The 18,257-nt window shown below is 47.4% G+C and overlaps 1 protein-coding gene across 1 annotated transcript; it reads right to left on the bottom strand.

Annotated features, from left to right (window-relative positions):
• Positions 1-787: 787 nt before the first annotated feature.
• LOC147277906 (wall-associated receptor kinase-like 2) lies at positions 788-16,617 on the bottom strand. The gene is made up of 5 exons (XM_086253685.1): positions 15,803-16,617; positions 15,236-15,355; positions 14,579-15,013; positions 12,732-13,519; positions 788-936 (listed from the first exon to the last, which is right to left on the bottom strand). The coding sequence occupies exons 1-4, from the start codon at positions 16,575-16,577 to the stop codon at positions 12,750-12,752; spliced, it is 2,100 nt and encodes a 699-aa protein (XP_086109811.1). The 5' UTR covers positions 16,578-16,617; the 3' UTR covers positions 788-936; positions 12,732-12,749.
• Positions 16,618-18,257: the final 1,640 nt, after the last annotated feature.

The raw sequence follows: 18,257 nt of genomic DNA, 5'->3' as shown, positions 1-18,257 counted from the left end.
GGGCTATTGTTAGACACTTACAAACGTATACATGGTGAAATTTTTTCTTTCTTTCTCTTTAAGCCACATTGAGAGAGGTGTATATATAAATATGTTTTTTTTTTTCCCTTATATATAGAACCAAGAGAAGCTAGCTAGAAGACTGCATTACATACTTACTTACGTCTAAAAGCTTCTAAAATTGTCATAGTTTAATACATGAATTAAATATTCGTTCAACTCTGACTAGAAAGACAATTAACTAATGGTGGCCGGTTGACTAGTTAAATGTGCGTCTAATGAAGAAGTTGTGCCACCATTCCATCAAAGACCTGATCCTCTCCTAACCCATTTCTCCTCTAATCTACCTTACTTTCTAGACATCTAAAACTTTTAAACCCTGTTGATGTAGTCCAGGAAAGTGTTGAAAATGTCATCAGTTTAGCTAATCAGTCATATAAAACTAAATGACCAATATATCAAACATACATTATAATTCTGAACTGACCCTGTTCCTGTTCTTGAATTTGAAATAGCATTTCCCAAGGCTCTTCATAACTTTGTCCACTATTGGAAGTTTTTTAACACTACTGATCTAAATGAAAAGCAAAAGAGGCTGATTAGGGTGCTAATTGATTAACAGTTGTTCCAACTTATATGAAACTCTCTCTCCAAAGCGAGGCATCAGACTTAATCACAACATCATGGAATCCAGCTTCTTGCCTATACCGTATTCTATGAAGCAGAACAAGCAAGTCAAGGCTTTAACACTAAACAAACAAAATATGACCCTCATGGAAAAGTTTATAACTGGCAAAGTTAGGCACCAAAATTAGAACAGCCAACATTACAACCATACTATGACTTAATAACATACATTATAGAAGAATATTGTTCAAAATGAACATATAATGTATACAACATAAAATAGTTGGAACAAATACATTACAATATTACCTGTTTGTGGATAAACCCACACCGATCCAACAGCCAATCATGGCTAGACACCTGGCTGGTCAGACCCAACTTCAGTGTTTGAGTTCTCAGTGGTCAGACTTTGACCTCCACATCATCACAGCTCGGCACCTCCTCTGCCAGCTCAGACCGGATCTCCATGCCAAGTCCTCCATGCCCGGTCCGACCCGAACCGATAATCTTCCATGGGATTGAGTGTTCATCTTTCCACGGTCATCCCAGTTCGGCTCGGCGCGGAAGAAACCCCGTTTCGAGTTCTAGCGTTAGCCAGTTGTGACTCTGAAGGGCCCCTATCTACTGGATCGGTTCGGTCAGGAATCCCGTGTCCGATCCGATCACATATGGGCTTCATGTATACACATAAGAACATGTGTTCAGGTCGGCTCAGCTCTCCGCCGCCATTCCAAGGAAGATCACGTTGGGATGAACCGCCACACTTAAATGCACCTGACAAAGGTCTTCTGACAAAAGAGACAACCCAGCCTACATTCATGACTACTGAGGCAGTTCACCTGGATCTTCCATACTTGCATTCAATGCAGCATTGAATGCAAAGGAGGTGGGTAGCTGTGCATGCCACTGTTCACGACCGAACGCGTGGATCTTTCCTAACCAGCCAGTCACATGCAGATAACTTACTCATCACAAACTCCTTTGCCTATATATACCAACTTATATATGCAAAATGGGGGATCTATCTATCTATCTATCAACCTCTCACCAGACAAACACTTACAAAAAAGCCTTCACTCACCCAAGAGCATACCAAAATTTGCTGGGAATAAGCCCAGAACATTTGCCTTGTTCTTCCTATTCTCCCAAGTTCATCCTTTGTTCTTCCTCACCTATCATCAGAAACACCATCACTGACTTCATCATCGGAGCGTGTTTGGCTGGTACCACACCGGTCCATCTCCTTTGATCTTGTTTCTCTTACAGGAAGATCTTACATCATCATCCAGCAAGACTTCGGATCAACCAGGTCACTATCTCTAAGTTGTTGCATCTCTCTTACGGAAATTTGCATCAACAGATTGGCGCCGTCTGTGGGAAGATCATCTTCAGCCGTTGTGCTCATCACCACAAGTGCTAATTTCTTCCTCCAAACAAGTCATCATGGCTACCATCTTTCTTGACAGCAGTTCTTCTTCAGGAGCGTCCCAGAATGATGAACAACATCAGCCTGAGACACCTGAGAAGACGAGGGGAGCACAACTCCCCAAGACACCAAAGTCCAAAGGCTCCTCAAAAATCAGGGCTGCTCACAAACTCCTTAGGGAGAACCAACGACATCTGACCGCTGAGAATGCACTTTTCAAGCAGAATAATGAGCTGCTCGCAAAACAGGCCGAGCTGGCCGAGGAACTTGCGCGTCATCGTGCTCAGCTCGAGAACAGCGATAGATCAGGTTTCCGATCGCGTCGAACCTGAACCGAGCAGGAGGTCCTTTCGCCGTCTCCTTCTCGGCAGAGTACTCCGGCCGAGCCGGATGATCAGCCCGCTCGGCAGGATGCAGATTGTACGTTCCCAGTCCGAACGCTCACCGTCTCCTTCAGCAAAAGCAGGCGGCCTTCGGGAAACATTCTCCCGGGAGTTTGAGGGAAAACCGTGCCGACCTCAACACCAGTCAACGACCTCCGACTCGATCCCGATTGGGGGCCATCAGTCCAACCGGTTCGGCCGAACCCAGGGTCTCAATCAGGGACAGGCTCGGGCCTACCACCAGCCAAGATCCTCCCCTATCAGGAGCTCATTCGGGGAGGCGGTCCGCGAGTGACCGACTAGGATCTACCATGATCATGTCTGATCGACATCCGGTAGGCGAGAGGATCACTCGTCAACCGGTGAATGAGAGACTCGGTAACCCGACCGAATGCTCAGGAGAAACTGCGGCCGAGCCGACCCCACCCAATGTGGAAAATCTTGTCCGGACTTTGGTCCAAAGCCAAATCCGGAGTGTCCACGATCGGCTCGGCCAAGTCGAGGTCTCCAAGGGGTACACCGGTAGAGCCGATCACGGGGAATAGCTCCCCCTCCCGTACACCAGCAGGATCATGGATGCTGAGGTCTCCCGGGATACGAAACCCCCCAAGATGGATCAGTACGACGGAACTAAAGATCTTTACGATCATCTCGACAGCTTCAGATACGCCATGGATGCCCGCCAGGCATCTGAGGCCACGAAGTGCAGAATCTTCCCTTCAACCTTGAAGGGATCGACTCGGGGATGGTTTCGAACTCTCCAGCCGAACTCCATTGACTCTTTCTTCGATCTTCTAAGAGCCTTCCTGACGAGATATCGGGTTGTATCCGAACGACTCTACAACTTAAACGATATGTCGCTCATCAAACAGCAGGAAGGGGAGAGCCTTAAGACCTATCTGATCCGCTTCAACATCGAGTATACGAAGTGTGACGATTGCGACGACAGATCGGCTAAGAATGCTCTTATGCAAGGTCTGCTCGCCGGGGGACTTCGCTCCCATCTGATGAGAAACCCTCCATCCACCTATGATGAGCTTTCTGCTGAAGCCACCAAATAGGCGCAGGCTGAAGAGTGGGATGCTCAGGTGGAGGCCCTGAATTCCAAGCCAACCCCGGCCAAACGGAAGGAAGGAGAGGTCGCGAGCCCCAAGCCTCAGACCCAAACCAAGAAGTCCCGAATTGAGGAACCGCGCCAACTTCTGGGTAAGGGGCCCAAGTTCGTTCAGTACACGGAGTACACTCCCCTTAACGCCGGTCTGGAGACGATCTTCTCCAAGATCAAGGATCAACTCCCAGCTGCAAGGGAGATCAAGGGACCACCCCCAGATAAGATCAAGGAGGGCGTCTTCTGCAAGTACCATTCCAACCACGGCCATGTCACGGGTGATTGCTACGCCCTCCGCGACGGAATTGAGACTCTTGCCCGGGCGGGTAAGATCAATCAATTCCTGGCCGGCGGGCCTAGGGTACCCAAGGCCGCGCTGAAGAAGCCCACCAACACCATCGACGTCCGGGATGCCGCCATCGGATCAATCGACGGGGGCCCAACCTTCGTGGGAAGTTCGAACCGATCCCAGAAGGATTACGTCAGACAGCCGGCTCAAGCTCACGAGTCCCTGTCGATCCAAGCGGGTCAGCCCAGCATTTCCAAAAGACAACGAAAAGACTGGGCACCGGTCACCTTTGAGCCAAACGAGGCGAATGAGATCATCTTCCCCCACTATGATCCGGTCGTCATAGTGGCTGAGGTGGCTGGAACCACCATCGCGCGTTCCTTCATCGACGGGGGGAGCTCAGTCAACATCCTCTACCATTCTGCGTTCGAGCAGATGGGCATCGGCGAGGATAAGTTGGAAGCTGATACACCAGCCTTGGTCGGGTTCGGGGGAGAAGTGGTTCAACCCATCGGACACATCTCCCTTCCCCTTTCGCTCGGGAAGGGGCCAGTTAAGAAAACTTGCATGACGTACTTCATCGTCATCAAGCGGCCATCAGCTTACAACATCATCCTGGGCAGACCAGCCCTGGTTGACCTCGACTGCATCGTCCACTACGCCAATCTCCTCATCAAGTGTCCGGTGGGCGATGACTGCATCGTCATCCAGAGAGATCAGTATTCGGCTCGATCTTGCTACGCCACCTCTATCAGGCAGAATGGTCAACTGCCGAACTCCCAGGAACTCGACTCTATAGCTGACTCGGGCAGGTGGCCGAGAGCGGAGACTTTCGACTTCACGGCCGAGCCGAACTCGAATTCTCGCCCACTCCCAGCCGAGGCCTGGGAGGAAGTGCCGATCTCGGAGGACACACCCGATCGGCTCGTCCGGGTAGGTGCCCAGCTCGGCCCTGAACAGCGATCAGCCATACTCGACTTCCTCCGCGCCAATGCGGAAGTGTTCGCTTGGTCTTATGATGACATCCCAGGCATATCGTCTGACGTGATCACCCACAGGCTGAACATCGACCCGGGATGCAAGCTGGTCCGTCAGAAGAGGAGGTTGTACGATTCGGTCCGATATGCAGCCATGGCTGAAGAGGTGACCAAGTTGCAAAACAACGGGTTCATCCGGGAAGTCAATTATCCCAATTGGTTCGCTAACGTAGTCATGGTGAAGAAAAACAATGGGAAATGGAGGATGTGTGTGGACTTCACCGATCTGAACAAGGCATGTCCCAATGATAGTTTTCCACTACCCAGGATAGATCAGCTTGTCGATGCGACGGCGGGACACAAGCTCCTCAGCTTCATGGATGCCTATTCTGGGTACAACCAGATCCTCATGCACAAACCTGATCAGGAAAACACATCCTTCATAACCGATCGCGGCATATACTACTACAAAGTCATGACCTTCGGCCTCAAGAATGCTGGAGCCACCTACCAAAGGCTGGTTAACCACATGTTCAGATCTTCCATATGTGGACGACATGCTGGTCAAAAGCATCAAAGCGGACGACCACGTCAAGGACCTCTCAGACATGTTCAGAGTCCTGAAAGAGTATCAAATGCGGCTGAACCCAGCCAAATGTGTCTTTGGAGTTCGGTCGGGAAAGTCCCTTGGCTACCTGGTCAGCCAACGAGGGATCGAGGCCAATCCGGAGAAGATCCAAGCCTTGATTAACATGAAGTCCCCAAAGACACGCAAAGAAATCCAGAGTCTGACTGGAAGAGTCGCCGCCCTGAACCGATTCATCTCAAAATCCACTGACCGGTGCCTCCCTTTCTTCAAGGCTTTGAAGAAAGCAGGGAAAGGCATAGAATGGACCCCCCAATGCGAGCAGGCCTTTCAAGATCTGAAAAGGCACATGGGGGAACCTCCCATCTTATCCAAACCAGAAGAAGGTGAAGAACTTTTTCTCTACCTCTCCGTTTCTGACTCGGCTCTCAGCTCAGTTCTGATGAGAGAGGTCGGCGGTGTACAACATCCGGTCTTCTACACGAGCCGAGCCCTCGCCGATGCCGAGAATAGGTATCCAAAATTTGAGAAGATGGCTCTCGCCCTGGTCAGCTCGGCTCGGAAATTAAGACCCTACTTCCAGGCTCACTCAATCGTCGTCTTGACTGATCAACCGCTCAGGCAAATCCTTGCCAAACCCGAGACTTCGGGTCGGCTCATCAAGTGGTCAATCGAGTTTGGCGAGTTTGACATCATCTACCGTCCCAGGACGGCCATCAAAGGTCAAGCCATGTCAGACTTCATCTGCGAGTCAACCACCGCAACGGAAGATCCGCCATGCGCCGACGCTACACCAACTGCGTCTGATCCGAACACAAACGGCGATCGCAGCTAGGCTGATCTTCTCACCTGAACCTTCTACGTGGACGGATCTTCCAATGCAATGGGAAGTGGAGCCGGGCTTGTTTTGATCTCCCCAGAACAAGTTGTGATGGAATATGCTCTTCGCTTCAGATTTCAAGCATCTAACAATGAAGCAGAGTATGAGGCACTCATCGCCGGACTCAGATTGTCAAAAGAGCTCGGTGCGACCAAACTGAACATCTTCAGCGACTCCCAACTCATCGTCAATCAAATATTGGGAGAGTATGAAACTCGAGAACCTAACATGACTGCCTATCTCGAGAAGACTCGTTTGCTGCTCGGGAACTTCCATGAGTACAAATTATCCCAAATCCCGAGGGCAGAAAACTGCAGAGCCGATGCCTTGGCACGCCTGGCCTTAGCCACAGATACCAGATCCGCTAGGCACGTTCCAGTTGAAATCCTGGATAGGCCTCGCACTGCCGAAGAAGGATCTGCCATCATGCAGACCGAGGCCGAGTCGAACTGGATGACGCCGATCATCAGCTACTTGGTCTCCGGGATCCTCCCCCCAGAGAAGAACAAGGCACGTCTCATCAAGACAAGGTCGGCTCGGTTCAGCATGATCGATGGTCAGCTTTATAAGAGGAGCTTCTCCCTACCCTACTTGCGGTGTGTCACCCCCCAAGAAGGTCATGATGTACTGAGAGAAATCCATGAGGAGATATGCGGAAACCACTCTGAAGGAAGAGCCCTCGCCTACAAGACGATCAGACAGGGTTACTTCTGGCCCACGCTGAACAAAGACGCAGATCATCTCTCTTGCGCTTGTGTCAAATGCCAGCAGTTTGCTGCGGTCCCCCATCAACCTCCCCAATTGCTGACCTCCATATTCAGTCCCTGGCCATTCGCGCAATGGGGACTCGATCTGATCGGCCCTATGCCGAAGGCGAAAGGGCAAGTAACAATGGCCGTAGTAGCAGTCGACTACTTCACAAAATGGGCCGAAGCTGAGCCCCTAGCCACCACCACAGCCGAACGGATGGAAACTTTCGTCTGGAAGAACATCATATGCCGGTTCGGCATGCCGCACACCATCATCGCGGACAATGGCAAACAATTCGACTGTAAGAAGTTCAGAAGTTTTTGTTCACGTCTGAACATCAACTTGCGCTTCACCGCCCCTTACCATCCGCAATCGAACGGACAGGTCAAGGCTATCAACAAGATCATCAAGAAGACCCTGAAGACCAAGCTTGATAATGCTAAAGGGAATTGGCCTGAACTCTTGCCAGAGGTGCTATGGTCCTACCGAACTTCCTATCGCAACTCCACGAAGGAAACACCATATTCATTGGCATTCGGAACCGACGCTGTCGTCCCGGTCGAAATGGGGACTCCTTCATTCCGGACCGGCACATACAATCCGGAGACCAATGACACCGGACTTCGGCTCGGCCTAGACATGATTGAGGAGAGGCGAACCGACGCCAATCTCTATCGAGCCACCTACCAACAGAGGGTAGCCAAATACTACAATCAAAGGGTCAAACCCAGGAACTTCGGATTGGGCAGTCTCGTCATGAAGAAGAATCCTCTTGCCGTCAAGGAGAGCTCATTCGATCTGAACTGGACCGGACCATATAGAATCACAGGCATAGTCAAGCCTGGCACTTACAACTTGGCCACTCTGGCCGGGAAGCCTCTCAAGCATAGCTGGAATGCTGAACACTTGAAGACTTATTATCAGTAAAATGTAGTTAGGATCGGGGACTGTCCGACCTAACATTTGTTCCAATCAAAGAAAGGATGAACACGTTTTGACTCATATTCTTCTCATTTTTCGAAGCAAACACTAGGGACTCTACTCCTATACACTTTCAACAAAGAGAAAAGATCTAAGTGTTTCCTTCGAAAAAATAATAAACTCATGTGCCGAGCTGAAGTGCCATTTTCGGCCCGACGCTACGTACATTACAGACTCATCAGGTCTATAAACTCATGTGTCGAGCTGGCGCGCCATTTTCGGCCCGATGCTCGGCATATTACAGACTCATCAGGTCTATAAACTCATGTGTCGAGCTGGCGCGCCATTTTCGGCCCGATGCTCGGCATATTACAGACTCATCAGGTCTATAAACTCCTGTGCCGAGCTGGCGCGCCACTTTCGGCCCGATGCTGGACATAATACAGACTTATTAGGTCTATAAAAATCCCTGTCCGAGCCGAAGTGACTTTCTACAGTCCTAACGTTCAACATGATATTTCTAAAAGAAAAATATACACTCAAATCCAAACTTTCATCGTGCCTACCGAGCCGATCTGAAAGTAGGTTTGAATATTTTTCTCAAAAATAAAATTCCTAATATTTCAATGGGTATATCAGGCCCATCTGGGATCATTAGGGTTTCCAAATTCCTACTTATCTTCATCTTGCTTATCAGGCTGATCCGAAGACAAGTTGTAATTTATCATTACAGTTTATTCCATTACGATCGCCAAGTCGGGCCGATCTCAAAACGCCTTGCTCATAATTGTTACTTTTTATCATTTTCTTATTCATGTGTTACTTGTTATGTCTTTAGTTTCATTTCCGAGCTGAACTGACAACAACTTGTTTCATGAAGAAAATACTGAATAAATTGACAAGATAAAATCCAAACACAAATTGTTCCAAAATCAACCAACCCCGAGCCACAAATCGGCTCGGGAATAAACAAAAAAACAAAAAACAAAAAAAACACACATAACATAAAAATAGCAGGTATCATGCAGATCGCTCGGCAGGCCCCTCCAAGATCGGCTCGGTGGACTCCTCGGGCGTCTCCTCCCCGAGCTACACCACCTCGACCCCGCCGATCTGCATCTCAGCGTTGGGATCGGATTCGGGGACTGGGGGAGTCGGGGTCGGCTCGCATTCAGGCAACGGAGGATCCTCCTGAGTCGGCTCGGCCACTTGGATTGGGACCACCTCGGCGGGAGCTTGGTGATCGGGAGGAGGAAGGTCTTCTTGCTGACTCTCCTGGGTGTCTTCCTCGCCGTCAGACTCGCCGAGAAACGACACATCCCAGTCCGGCCTCTTCGACCGGATCTCCTCCAGCAACTCCTTATACCCCTCGAACTGGGCATCAGCAAGTGCCTGGACGCTCGGCAGCCCAGCTTGACGCCGAGACTCGACGGCTCTCCGCTCGGCAGCCTCGACGTCCCGCTGGAGATCGTCCACAAACTGGCCCAGGTCGACCACCTTCTTCTCAGACTCCAGGAGCTCCTTCCCGAGCCGAGCCACCTCCACTTCCCGCTCAGCCAGCTTGGTCCGAAGATCGGTTGACCAATCGCGCTCCGCCTTGACCTCCCGCTCGGCCTCGGCTAGCTTCTTCCTCAGCTCGCCGTTCCTCTCCCGAAGCCTCCTCATCTTTGCCTCGGCATCGACGGCGGCTTGGTCGCAGGGCCACCGTCTTCAGGGGGTCCGAGCCAGAAGCTTCGGCATCGCCACCGCTGGGTTCGTCCCAAGCCCTCTTCTCCGGACGAGCCGGTCGCAGGGCCCTTCCTCTTCTCTCCTTGCCAAGCCGACCTCGGCACAGAGGGCCCAGGTTGGGCTGCTGCGGCGGTGGGCGCTGGCATTGGGGTCGGCTCGGCAGGTACCCAACCTGCAGCCTTCCTCTGGGCACTCCTCTCCGCCCTTCTCCTCAGCCGGGCCTCCAGGTCGACAGAACTCATCCCCTTCGCAGTTCTCAGATTCCACCTGGGCACAAACCAGGAGATTCCGCTCGATCTGATTTGGGTTTCCCCAAGCAAGAACTTCGTGAACAGGTATTCCGCTGACGAATCCCTGATCGCGGCGATCTGGTCCTTGAGCTCGCCTCGCAGTTTGTACTTGCCCCAGCTAACTGCAAAGATGAAACAAAAAGGAGTTAGCCACAAGAAAAAATAATTATCACAAAACATATACAAGTTGTCTTCGGATCGGCCCCAGACTTCCAATGCCCACCTGGAATCCTAAAAGACCTGAGGACCCGAGCCGGAGTGGGACTGTTCGGATCGGCGAACTCCCAATTCCCAGAAACAAAGAAGAATCTCCTCTTCCAAGTCTTCTGGGAAGAGGGATTCCCTGAGAACAGCGGCCCCGAGTAGGCCTGCAAGTTGTAGAAGCCGAGCTCAGTCTGCTTCGACCTCAGGGCGTAGGAGCAAAACAGAATATCCTTATCCGGCACACACTTGTGCACCTTGTGCCACAAGATGTGCATGGACAGGATAATCCTATATACGTTGGGGTTGAGCTGGTGCGACGCCGCGCCGATCATGGCCAGCCCATCCTGCAGGAATGGATGCAGAGGGAGCCGAACCCCGTTTTTGAACATCTCGGGGTACGTGGTCACCCATCCCTTTGGGGGTCGGCTCGGTTTTTCTCCTTCGGACGGCAATCTCATCAGCACGGCCTCGGGGATAGTGTACCGAACCCTCAGATCCTTGAGATGAAACTCGGTCATCTCATTTAGAATCTGGTCGGCCTTCCACGCCAACTCCTCATAGAAGTCCGGATCGATCGGACTCCTCATAGAACCCTCATAGACGCCTCGTGACCCCTGTTCCTTTCCTCCGAACCCGAGATGATTCTCCTCAGAACACTTAAGCTCGGCTCGGCGTGCTCATCCTCCTCATCACCCCGGGGTTGGCGTACTTCACCTGGGTTACGATCTAAGGTCGAGATGACCTCGTTCAGCTCCTCGGACAGACTATCCCAGTCTGCCTCACCCCCGGGTGGGCTTCGGCTCAGCTCAGCCTCACTATCTCCCTCGAAGGCATCCCCCGAGCCGAGCCGACCGCTCGAATCGGTTTCAGACATCACAAACACCTTTTGCTTTTCTCTCTCTTGCTTTTTGAATCAAAAAGTGTCTTTTTCAAGAACACACCCAGAAAAACCCGAAAATACAAAAACTCAAAAATGGACAGAATCACTTACTGGTTTTGTCCGGTCAAATCTCTCCGCCCCTAATACCCTCAGGACCACCTCGCCTATGACCGTACCTAGTCAGAGTTGGGATCGGACCACCGTTTCAGTCGCGAAGAGGGAAAGAAATTCGCGGGGAGAGAGAGGTTTGTAGAGAGAGAGAGAGCTTGAAAACTGGAAATAAGGGAGAAGAGAAAGAAAACAACCCATTTATACCTCCATGCAAACTGATCTCAGCCATCCAAAAGTGGCGCTTCAAATCCCAAATCTTGCTATCTGTCAACATTCAAAATACCCATAAATGATGTGACCCTTACGTTCTCCCATGCAGACACCAAATGTCCCTTCACCTATCCCCGAGATATTTTGGCCAATCACAAGTCATCACTTGTTCGAATCTTCGGGAACATGGACCTGTCCGGTTTGGCTCGGATCAAACAGCATATCACCTTTGGGAAGGCCACTAAACTCCAACTTCCAATCCACCACTGTCCGCTTGAATCGGAAGCTGGGGGACTCCTGTTTGTGGATAAACCCATACCGATCCAACAGCCAATCATGGCTAGACACGTGGCTGGTCAGACCCAACTTCAGTGTTTGACTTCTCAGTGGTCAGACTTTGACCTCCACATTATCACAGCTCGGCACCTCCTCTGCCAGCTCAGACCGGATCTCCATGCCAAGTCCTCCATGCCCGGTCCGACCCGAACCGATGATCTTCCATGGGATTGAGTGTTCATCTTTCCACGGTCATCCCAGTTCGCCTCGGCTCGGCGCGGAAGAAACCCCGTTTCGAGTTCTAGCGTCAGCCAGTTGTGACTCTGAAGGGCCCCTATCTATTGGATCGGTTCGTTCAGGAATCCCGTGTCTGATCCGATCACATATGGGCTTCATGTATACACATAAGAACATGTGTTCGGGTCGGCTCGGCTCGGCTCTCCGCCGCCATTCCAAGGAAGATCACGTTGGGATGAACCGCCACACTTAAATGCACCTGACAAAGGTCTTCTGACAAAAGAGACAACCCAGCCTACATTCATGACTACTGAGGCAGTTCACCTGGATCTTCTATACTTGCATTCAATGCAGCATTGAATGCAAAGGAGGTGGGTAGCTGTGCATGCCACTGTTCACGACCGAACGCGTGGATCTTTCCCAACCAGCCAGTCACATGCAGGTAACTTACTCATCACAAACTCCTTTGCCTATATATACCAACTTATATGTGCAAAATGAGGGATCTATCTATCTATCTATCAACCTCTCACCAGACAAACACTTACAAAAAGGCCTTCACTCACCCAAGAGCATACCAAAATTTGCTGGGAATAAGCCCAGAACATTTGCCTTGTTCTTCCTATTCTCCCAAGTTCATCCTTTGTTCTTCCTCACCTATCATCAGAAACACCATCACTGACTTCATCATCGGAGCGTGTTTGCCTAGTACCACACCGGTCCATCTCCTTTGATCTTGTTTCTCTTACAGGAAGATCTTACATCATCATCCAGCAAGACTTCGGATCAGCCAGGTCACTATCTCTAAGTTGTTGCATCTCTCTTACGGAAATTTGCATCAACATTACCATTAAGAAATATTTTGTTCACCGTGATTTGAAAGACAATAGTGGAATTTCATGGAATGATGGAGCCAAACCACTATCGAACCCTGTTCCTGCTGAACTTGAAACAACATCCCAAGGCTTAATTGATTCAGTTCTAACAAATTCAGCCTCTTCATAATTTTGTACTTCAATATTAGAGGTTTTTTCAGACATTTGGATCCCCTCCAGCTCTGCTGTGACCTCTCTCATTGTAGGACGCTCCCTTGCATTCAAATTCAGGCATCTTCTTGCAAGGTTAGCAACTACAGCAATATCTGCTTTAGAGGCTTCCTTTGCAACTTGATCATCAACAACTTCAAATAGACGATCTTCTCGCATTGAAATAATGAAATATATGGCAAGACTTCTGCCTTCTTGTTCTGACCTAGTGAAAGAAATTGGTTTTTGTCCTGTCAAGAGCTCAACAACGATAACCCCAAAGCTATAGACATCACTTTTGTCAGTAAATTGGCTTGATTGCAAGTATTCAGGGTCCAAGTAACCAAATGTGCCATGTACAAGTGTGGTTAGGTGAGTTTGGTCAATGGCAATCGATCTTGAAGTTCCAAAGTCAGCAACTTTTGCTCTGTATTTTTCATCCAAGAGTATGTTGGTAGACTTGATGTCTCTGTGATAAATGGGAAAGGAAGCTGCAGAGTGCAAGTAGGAAAGAGCCCCAGCAACTTCTGTCGCAATTCGTACCCGCATTTCCCATGTCAGTGGAAATTCCTCAACTTGGCCTTGGATATATTGAGAAAGAGTTCCATTTGGTATTGTTTGTGGATAAACCCACACCGATCCAACAGCCAATCATGGCTAGACATGTGGCTGGTCAGACCCAACTTCAGTGTTTGACTTCTCAGTGGTCAGACTTTGACCTCCACATCATCACAGCTCAGCACCTCCTCTGCCAGCTCAGACCGGATCTCCATGCCAAGTCCTCCATGCCCGGTCCGACCCGAACCGATGATCTTCCATGGGATTGAGTGTTCATCTTTCCACGGTCATCCCAGTTCGGCTCGGCTCGGCGCGAAAGAAACTCCGTTTCGAGTTCTAGCGTCAGCCAGTTGTGACTCTGAAGAGCCCCTATCTACTGGATCGGTTCGGTCAGGAATCCCGTGTCCGATCCGATTACATATGGGCTTCATGTATACACATAAGAACATGTGTTCGGGTCGGCTCGGCTCTCCGCCACCATTCCAAGGAAGATCACGTTGGGATGAACCGCCACACTTAAATGCACCTGACAAAGGTCTTCTGACAAAAGAGACAACCCAGCCTACATTCATGACTACTGAGGCAGTTCACTTGGATCTTCCATACTTGCATTCAATGCAGCATTGAATGCAAAGGAGGTGGGTAGCTGTGCATGCCACTGTTCACGACCGAACGCGTGGATCTTTCCCAACCAGCCAGTCACATGCAGGTAACTTGCTCATCACAAACTCCTTTGCCTATATATACCAACTTATATGAGCAAAATGGGGGATCTATCTATCTATCTATCAACCTCTCACCAGACAAACACTTACAAAAAAGCTTTCACTCACCCAAGAGCATACCCAAATTTGCTGGGAATAAGCCCAGAACATTTGCCTTGTTTTTCCTATTCTCCCAAGTTCATTCTTTGTTCTTCCTCACCTATCATCAGAAACACCATCACTGACTTCATCATCGGAGCGTGTTTGGCTGGTACCACACCGGTCCATCTCCTTTGATCTTGTTTCTCTTACAGGAAGATCTTACATCGTCATCCAGCAAGACTTCGAATCAGCCAGGTCACTATCTCTAAGTTGTTGCATCTCTGTTACGGAAATTTACATCAACATGTATGAATTCATAAACCAAAAGAGCAACTTCTGTCTCTAAGAAACAACCCAATATTCTAACCACATTTCTGTGACTGATTTGTGAAAGAATCACAACCTCGTTGATGAATTCTGAAAGTTTGGATTCGTCCACTTTCTTATACTTTTTTACAGCAACAATTCTTCCATCAGACAACATGCCTTTGTAAACAGTACCTTGGCCTCCATGGCCAAGAATTCTATCATTATTGAAGTTGTCAGTGGACTTTTCTAACTCCTTCGATTTGAACAACTTGATTTTATCAACATCAACTTCACCTGACGATAATTGTTGTTTCAATAATAAACCTCCTTTTTGTTTGAAAAACATCTCCTTGCATTTAATGTCGTCATTCCTTTTTTGTATGAGTCTGTATCCCAGCCATGCACCAATAAGTAATAATAATAGTCCAAGACCTGCATAACATATGTTTTATTTTTTGCATGAACTTGAATATATAAATCAATGCAGTTTGTTCATACATATTTTGGATTAATTTAGAACTAAATAATATTTAAATTGTGCGTAATAGAATCAGGGATTGGGAGCCAAATCAAATTGTGCTTTGTACGTACTTTGTAGAGATTTCGCATTAAATTATAGTGATGTAATTTGTACTATTATATATATGGCCATACCTCCAAGAATCCATTTAACTTCCGTCCTTTTATGGTCGTAGCACTCGTACGAACCAGGTATGTTCACACATATGCTGCCGCGCCAGCAAGAATGTTGGTTATATTTGCATTCATCAATGTCTGAAATATAACGACAAAAGAAAAAAACTTGTGAAACATCATCAAATGTTTGCATAATTTAATATGTACACATAAATCTAATACATTGACTTTCAAAATTCCAATAAACAATTTGTTAGTTGCCATATAAAATTTAATGAAATTTACCATTATCTTTCAATATGTTTATAAGAACTAAACATACTTTAAAATTTTGTACTTTTCTACTCAAACGCCCATGACAATTATTAAAACTCAATCAAAGTGGTTTTTTACAATTTTGAGAACAAATTAAACTATGAGGAGAACGTCTGAACGAGTAATTAACATGCAATATTGTAAAATTGTTGAAAATATTTCTTGAAAAAAAAAAAAAAAAACACCTAGCTACTGGATTATTTATCATTAAAGGAAAAAAAAAAGATTGAAGTTAGAAGAAAAAAGATATTAATGGTAGAGGTTAATTACCATCACAATGTTGGAGAAGATAGGGGTTTCCTTCAAAGCCATTCCGGCAGTAACAAGAAATTGTGGTCTGATTGTATTCGGAAATAGTAGAATCGGAAATAACGCAAAAGGGTGTTGGGTCATTATAATATCTACTCGAACTGTTACCAAGGAATTGTAGAAATGATGAATTATTATCATTGATTAGACTCCATTCTAGCACCACAGGAACGCTAGGCATACTCTTGACGGCACTGAAAGTAGTGTTGTGATCAAACCAATCTTTGTCAACGAGGAATGCATAGTCGTTGCAATCGCCCGATTGGTTTCGTCTGTCGTATAAATCAACACCAATAACAGTGAGATATGGAGGAATAGTAGTCTGGCAACAATTAACACCAATATCGCAGCCTTCTTTAGCACTTTTCTTTCCACAGATGGAGCTGCACTCACCAACGATAAGATCGTCTGACGAGCTGACCACGGTGAACGAGTCACAACTCACGACAGTGAATTTGTTGTATTTCGGAGAGTACACGAAGGGGCTTCCTGTCAAGTTTGCGAATTGGCTACTTGCGTTTCCGTTGCAGAAGGAAGTGACGGGGCTGTGGACCTGAAGCGTGCTTTGATTGATAGAAATGCTCAGCACCTCCAGATTGGTGAGCCTCAGAAAAGGCTTAGTCCCGTTAACACAGTCTACTTGAAACCCTTTGTTGAAGTAGCAACTCTCATCTGGTCCGATCCCGAAAGGGTACGAGATGCTAATAATTCCGCAAGACTCTGTGCAATTGGGCATTGCTATCCGTCCTCCTTCAGATGATAATACTGCTGCTAGTAACAACAGAATGATCATTAATATTATCGTCTGTAGAAGTAACAGAATAAAAGAGAGAGGAAAGGATAATTTATAGTGGTTCAGCTTGATATTAGTTCAAGCCTACATGCACTCTTAGAACTCAGCTTTCTTATTAAGGTCGTAAAAGGGCAAAGACCACTCAACATTACAAATATAGGCTGAGATTACAACAAGGACAATCACTAGCCAAAAGCAGAATAGCCACAACGGCTAGAAGCCACTAACGGCTATAACTGTACCACCAAGTACAGACTCCAACGGCTAGTTGCTGCTAGCTCAGGTTTAAACATTCCAACACTCCCCCTCAAGCTTGGGTGAGGAGATTGGCACAACCAAGCTTGAATAAAAGACATTGCAGCTGCATGGAAGGAATTCCTTTTGTGAGAATATCGGCTAATTGATCACCAGTCTTGACAAATGAAGGTTGAATTGTGTTGGATTGAACATGATCACGAACAAAGTGGCAGTCAACCTCTATATGTTTAGTGCGTTCGTGAAAAACTGGGTTTGAGGCAATATGTATAGCAGCTTGGTTGTCACAGAACAACTTCATAGGAAGAGAATTTCTAATTCCCAAATCAGTGAGAAGATATTGTAGCCAGATCAGTTCACTTATAGCAGCAGCCATAGCTCTATATTCAGCTTCAGCGCTGGATCTAGCAACAACCGTTTGTTTCTTACTTTTCCATGTAACCAGATTTCCACCAACAAACATACAAAAGCCTGTTGTAGACTTTCGATCGATTAGATTTCCAGCCCAATCAGCATCACAGTACCCTGTAATTATGGAATGACCATGAGGCTTCATTAATATACCTTGACCTGGAGAGCCTTTTAAATATCTAAGGATTCTCTTAACTGCTATCCAATGAAAGATATGAGGAGCATGCATAAACTGACTTACCTGGCTCACGGCAAAGGATATGTCAGGACGAGTGATTGTAAGATAAATAAGTCTTCCCACAATTCGTTGGTACTTGCTCACATCAGTAAACAAATCTCCAATCAGATCAAGTTTTCCCTTGCTGGAGACAGGATTGCTAATAGGTTTAGTTTCAAGCATGTTTGTTTCTTTGAGAAGATCCAAGACGTATTTCCTTTGGTTGAGGAATAATCCTTTGCTAGAGGAAGCAACTTCAATTCCCAAGAAGAACTTTAGGGGGCCCAAATCTTTGATGGAAAGTTTTTTAGAGAGAAAAGCTTTCAGCCTAGTTATTTCAACACTATCATCTCCAGTGATGATAATATCATCAACATAGATCAGAACAGCCAGAGTTCTTAATTTCCTTTTTTTAACAAATAGAGAGGAGTCAGCATGGCTTCGAAGATACCCTGCACTTTGAAGGACAGAGCTAAGCTTAGCATACCAAGCTCTTGGGGACTGCTTGAGACCATAAAGGGCTTTGTGAAGTTTGCAAACCATTCCCTTGTGATTCTCTTGAGGATGACCTGGAGGAATTGACATGTAAACTTCTTCTTCTAGATCTCCTTGCAAAAAAGCATTTTTAACATCCATTTGGTGCAATGTCCAACTAAGATTGACAGAAATAGATAAGAGTACACGCACAGAATTCATTTTAGCAATTGGAGCAAAGGTCTCCTTGTAATCAACCCCATAAG

The sequence above is a fragment of the Dryas octopetala genome, chromosome 8 (assembly GCF_963921425.1).
Source record: "Dryas octopetala chromosome 8, drDryOcto1.1, whole genome shotgun sequence".
NCBI lineage: Eukaryota > Viridiplantae > Streptophyta > Magnoliopsida > Rosales > Rosaceae > Dryas > Dryas octopetala.
Note: the sequence above shows the minus strand (reverse complement) of the source record. Positions and strands in the feature narration are given on the sequence as shown.